This window comes from Nestor notabilis, unplaced genomic scaffold (genome assembly GCF_000696875.1).
Source record: "Nestor notabilis isolate BGI_N333 unplaced genomic scaffold, ASM69687v1 scaffold24356, whole genome shotgun sequence".
NCBI lineage: Eukaryota > Metazoa > Chordata > Aves > Psittaciformes > Psittacidae > Nestor > Nestor notabilis.
Genome location: NW_009931776.1, coordinates 16865 through 23089, shown reverse-complemented (window position 1 = coordinate 23089; position 6225 = coordinate 16865). Strand labels below are relative to the sequence as shown.

The window sequence follows — 6225 nt, the reverse complement described above, 5'->3', positions numbered from 1 at the left end:
CCGCTGCCTCTGGGGGAGGGATGCTCTTCGAGAAACCTTGCAAAAGATGCGGCCCTAGGTGGGAATTGGGCTTGTGTGTCGGCCGGTTTTTCTTTCAAGTAACAGCTTCTCACATCCGCGAAGCACTGGGTGTTTTGGGGTGCTTGTGGATGGTTTCCTCTGTAAGTGCATTGCCGGTATCTGACTTGTTCCGTTGCAGGTCTGTGGTGGGACAAAGGCAAGCTCTTAATGCCCAGGTGCAGTATGTTTTATTGCTAAAGCTTCAAGCTGATGGACATATTCGTTCATCAGATTTTCAAGACTTCCTAGTCACCATCAAACAATTAGGAGTAGCTCCTGTGCAAGCTAATCCAAAGAATTTTAATAGCGACAAAATCTGTGCATTTTTTGTTTCCTTTCTGCACAGTATCCACTGTGCATGAAGTCCCACAGTATCTTGGTTAGCAGTAACATCATCACACAGACATTTGCCCATTGCTTTAATCTGAAAATCTTTTAAGTTCTTCAGTTTCGTGTTAAAAGTATCCAGGTTGATCATTGATAGCTAGGGATGCTATGTCACTGAAACTGATGTGGAAGTAATATACTGTCGTATAGCCTCTACTCTCATGCTTACTCTAAGTTACTGTTCACGTAATATTGTTACGTCTAAAAGAAGAGGGAGGAAAAAGTATGGTAGTAATAGTATATTAGCAATTAGGCAAAACTGTTAATACTGTGAGAGCATATATACTTGAGTGGGCATAAGGACTGGTACAGAGCAGTCCTTATTTGAGGATCTAGTCTGCGACCCACAGTTGCGTAGTGAGGTTTCCGGTCTGCGAAACTTTAGGTCACAGGGCTTGCACTTTGAGTGTCTCTATAGAGCCACTTGTTACCTGTCTTCTGGCTGCCTCATTCATGCAATTTCATGTAGTACATTCTTGAAGGAAAGCACTGTGTATTCACTCTTTGTTTTAAGAAGCATTTGTTACATTAAGCTGTCCTAAATATAGAAGTAGGTTCAGACATACTGTAAAAATAGTCCAGGGTTAAGAGTGCACTGGATGCTCATCACTCATATCTAGCACAGTAAAGCAAATTAGCTTTGGAAGCTTTCTGCAGACGTTGAGTGCACTAACATAAGTCATTTGATGGTAGGTACATTTGTACTTCTTGGAAAATTAAACATCCAAGAGAAAAAACATTCCAAAACAGAAACTTTTTGGTATTGTTATATGGTGTCACTCAAAGAGCACTCCAAATATCACACCAAGTGGAAGATAGCTGTTAATTAGAAAGTATTTGTTAGTAGGGTAAAAAAGCTGTTAACACTTTATCAAGAGCTTCCTTGCTTCCTAAGTCCTTGAGAAGTTCAGGTTTAATGATGTGAAGAAGTAGTTGCCTGATTCAAGCAATCTCTCTGTCTTTTTTTTTTCTTGTTTAAACAGTATTGTCAGAAAATCCAACAACTTTCACAATCACTGTGACATCTGAAGCAGGAGAAAATGGCGAAAGTAAGTTGATCATGTCTTAAACATCTATAGGAGGGTTTCTGTGTAAGCTTAGTTCTATTGCCAACAACAGGTATACATCCTGCAAGCACTCCTCAGGTAATGCAGTTCAAGGATTCTAGCAATCTGTGTTTAGTTTACAGAAATGTTGTGCTCTCTCACTAGGGCTGCTTTCCAACATGCTGAATCTCAAATGCTTTGTAAAGCTTCATAAAGTATGGGTTGTCATCATCCGCATAGCAGCTTACAGTCATGTCATGAGGTGATTGTTGGGGTTTTTTTCTTAGCAACTATACGTATATCAGCTGCATTGGAAGATTTGAGTATGTGTCCTGTGAATATGCAACCCTTAAGGAACAATTCCAGAGCAAAGAGCTGTGGGTTCCAAGTCCCAGTGTATGTGTTGGGTATCAGTGGTTGCATGGGCTCATTGTGAGCAAGCCTTGCTTCAGGTAAGTTTCAGAGGTGCGGGTCTGTATCAGAAGGAAGAAATTGGTGCCATCTCCTTCAGTTTTAAAGGAGTGAGTTGTGCTCGGAGCAGGTGTCTGTGTTGAAGAGACTGCTGGCTGCCAGAACCGTGACTCTGGAAGTAAAGGAAGAATACTCCATGGTATTCTGGCAAGATGCATGAAAGGAACTTGGTTCTCTTTTGCCTTGTTTCCATGTTATCCTGGCTTTGGGAGGCTTCAGATTGAATGTGTTCTCTTTAGGTGGTTCTCTGCTTAATAACTTATGCTGGACGTCATCCTTGTCATATGATTTATGTGGAGCCCTGGTACCCAGCACAGAGGTTGATACTCCAGTCAGGCACACAGAATTTAAAGCATTAATTTGTTGAGATTCTCTCTAGATCTCTTGTTAGGACTATTCCTCATTTTTTCCAGCTTTAAGTGGAACATGAGGGGGGTAAAAAAGATTACTGCTCTAGTACCTACCATACCACAGAAGGTTTTTCAGTCTTCAGAAAGAGCTTTCAGACATTAATAGCCTGTAACAGCTTTATAAGGGTAAACTTCATGTTAATTTCTCAGAACTTTTGCATTGTGTTTATATCTGTTCATATAGTTTTAACATCTCTGTAAGACGACTGTTCCTTTAACACAAGAATATTTTACATTTAAAAATATTTAAGCTGCTAATGCAATAGAAAAATACACAAAGTTATGTAGATTTATCACGTTAATGTGTTGCTTTTTACCTTGTAGCTGTCCAAACAACCCTTAAATTTACGTATAGAGAAAAATACCCTGATGAAACTCCGCTTTATGAAATAGTCTCACAGGAGAATCTAGACGATAATGATGTCACAGACATAATAAAACTACTAGGACAACAGGTAAGGAAAATGGAATATCTCAATTCAGCTTGGTGTCACTGTACACTTTAGCCTGAATTTCTCTCACAAATTAGTTGTTTCCTGAGGTATGTGCTACTGGTTTAAAACCTGTTCCTTACTGTAAGAAGGTTTGAGCTTGGTAAATGACATTATTGAGGTAGATTATTTTAACAGGGTAATACGTAAAGCTAATTCAGTGTCCACAGGTGTGATAATGAAATGGAAATGCTCTAAGGCTTTCCCTCTTCTGCAGTTCTAGCTTAAGGTGATTTTGTTTAACTGTATGTGTGTGTATGTATATATATATGTATATATGTATATTTGTAGTAAAAAAAGGAAACACTTTGGTTTCAGTAATCCTTGACAAGTCGTCCCTGCATTAAAATTCCATAGTATGCTCAGTAAGCATTCTTACTTTCCAGTTTAATTCTTACAATCTTCCTTCTATCAGCTGATGTTTTTGGTTTGGTTTGTTGTTTTTTTTTTTTTTTTTTTCATTCCGGGGTAGCTGTTCTGCTTCAAAGGGTCATGCAGTGGGATTAAGGAATAAATAAGCCACTGCAGGAGAGGAGAGAGTTCTGAGTGACTTACACATCTTATGATTTATGATATTCAAATCTTGAAGTTGTATTCCACCTATAAGTTTTATTAGTGGAAAAGTGTTCCAGATGTCTATAATATGTTGATAACCTGAACACAGGTGTTCATCAGTGGTGTTTTACTTCAGACCCATTTGGGGTTAACTTTAACTGGATTAATTGGCCAAGTAACTCGAGTTATACAGTGAGCTTTTGAGGCTGGCGCTGAGTGTCTCAGCTGTGTTATCTGCATTTGCACAGCATACTGCTTTATAAACATGCATTCAGCTGCTAGAAGCTTGAGGTTCCTCTGTTTGAAGCTGCCTTCTTTGTGTTGTAGGTAGAAGAAAATTTAGGGATGGTAATGATCTTCACTCTAGTCTCAACAGTACAGGAGAAATTAAATGAAATAGTGGATCAAATAAAAACACGAAGAGAAGAGGAAAAGAAACAGAAAGAAAGAGAAGCAGAAGAAGAAGAGAAAGTATGTAAAATAATGTTTTCAACTAAAAATTTCCTGCTTTTTTTTGAATGTGGGTTTTGATGCAGGAGCAGTTCTGAGTTGCAGTGGGAGAGGAACATCAATCAAAGTTGATATAATTAAAACTTAAGGACTGGAAGATTCTTTAGTGCACTGAAGTTATCCCTTCTCCTCCATTTTCTAAAGCAGTCTTTTTGGAGACGTACTGAAATGTTCACAAGTCCTTCTAACATTACTGTCTAAAGCAGGGATTTTTCCCAAATGAAATCAAAGTTGCTGTAGCCAGTTTTTTTGAAGAGGCAAGAGGTGATGTGAAGCAATAAAAGCTAGAATATGGCATGCCGCATACAGGCATCATGGTCTGAGGAAGTCTCTCTTCCTTGGTAGACTAAGTGGGTAGGGTGGAAGTGGGACCAGTCTTCAAGACTGGTTTGTCCTCCTTGCACATGTCCTTTCTACTAGCCACTGCGGAATAGTTTTACCATTCATGGAATGTGCTGTGGTAAGTCCAACTGAGTTTTCACTTTCTTCCTCAGAAATAGCTAGAGAGAGGGTGATAAGACTTAGAAGGTTCAGTATTGCTGAAAATGACAGAAAAATGGCTGGAAAAAAAAAAAAGAATACATTTTTTTTCTGTCTCAGCAACATAGAAGGGTCAGTATATTTTAATGGAAAGTATTTTGGTGTAAATTGCACTTAAGAGTTGATTAAAAAATGCTGCTTACTTGTGGATAACCTGTATTAGTGGTCTGTTGCTAACTGTGGCAATGTAGGCCTAAAAGTAGTACGCGGGGTTTTTCCATGAGAATTTCCACCTCAGTACAGCTGTCTGAAGGGAGACTCCTATGTCAAAAACCAGTAAGAATGTGTTCTTTATGCATTCTCAGGGTTAAGATTAATTTCTCAGAATACTTCACAGCAAGCGGTGCTTCTGCAATGTTGTAATTTAAATAATTAAGAGAATGCTCATCTTTGTTCACAGCTTTGCAAGTTGTGTTTGCAGCCTTGTTTTCTGTTTGGTTTATTTTTCAGCAACGTTTTCATGGCACTCCTGTTACCATTGAGAATTTCCTAAACTGGAAAGCAAAGTTCGATGCAGAACTCCTAGAAATAAAAAGGAAAAAAATGAAAGAAGAGGAACAAGCGGGCAAAAATAAATTAAGTGGTATGATTTTAACTGTTCCTGAACTTTTTGCAGTGTTATTAAACAGTAACGACAAGCCTAGAAGTAATTTTTACACAGAAAGATGATGGTAGTAAATAAACTCTTAATGCAGTATTTGATTATTGTCCTCCACATCACAGGAAGCCTTTCTGAGTGCTGATTTTGGGCTAAACAAAAAGCTAATAAATCTAGGATTTCTGCTGAACTCATTGAGGTTCCCAAAGTGTGTGTTCTTCTTTGGTTTTGTGCCAGAGAGTATATACCACTTGGAGCTACTACTGTCAAGCATTGTTCTGGCAATAATAGCTGGGGTTTGTTAAGCAACAAGAAGAGTCTGCATCAGTTTTGTGACTTGGCCTTTATTGCACTGGATTATACAGTGCCTGCAGATTATTCAGGTGCATCTAGGAGTTTAGGATGCTATTGATGGACTGAAGCAACACAGAGGCTGGCTGCTGCATGTGACAAGCTTATAATGGCTCTGATACTTAGAGAATATAGCAGTGGTTTCAGGCTTTGTGTTTTGGAGACCACAGTTTGTCCAGCAGAAAGCAAACTCTGTAGCTAGTGGGGAAAAATGTGGAGGAAATTGCTGTTATTAGGAGAACCTGTAGGTAAGAATTAAATCTCAAGCATTCTCCTCTACACTCTCCGCAGCTTAGCTTTGGACTAGTTCTCCTGTGATGTTGCATTTACTTTTTAACCTGATTACCAAAGAAAACATGGCCATTGTCCTCATGCTGTATCACTGTTACCTTTTCTTCTCCCTTCAGAAAACTTCTGAATCTTCTGGCTAATTGTGATGAAATTTGACAGATGTAATTTAATGGTAGTAAGTTTCATGAAAATCTTTACAGGGCAGGGGACAAGCTTGATTTCCCCTTTGAAGGGAATGCATTTGGGAGTCTGTGGAGATGAGATAGTAGAAATCAGTGTTCTTCTAATTTTCCTGTTTTTAAAAATATTGTTAGTGTACTGTGTCTGGTTTCCTCTGTACAAGCCTAGTTTATGGAAACTCTCCTTTACAAAACTAAAACCAGGCTTATTCTTAGATGTCAAGAGCATAACCCCAGTAGAAGTAAATGGTGTCTTAAAAGTTTTACTATGAACGCTAGGCAGTCTTGTTGGCAGAAGCCTGCATAAGCAATGCAAAAATAGATGGAAGATGAGTG

At 38.7% G+C, this 6225-nt stretch overlaps 1 protein-coding gene across 1 annotated transcript in view; it reads left to right on the top strand.

Annotated features, from left to right (window-relative positions):
• The first annotated feature begins 1432 nt into the window (after positions 1-1432).
• The window catches only part of RWDD1 (RWD domain containing 1), a 7354-nt gene continuing 2561 nt past the window's right edge, over positions 1433-6225 (top strand). Inside the window, exons 1-4 of the mRNA XM_010016063.1 lie at positions 1433-1496; positions 2699-2829; positions 3748-3891; positions 4921-5053. Coding sequence (XP_010014365.1) covers positions 3766-3891; positions 4921-5053 — 259 coding nt within the window. The 5' untranslated portion in view covers positions 1433-1496; positions 2699-2829; positions 3748-3765. The remainder of the gene's footprint in view (positions 1497-2698; positions 2830-3747; positions 3892-4920; positions 5054-6225) is intronic.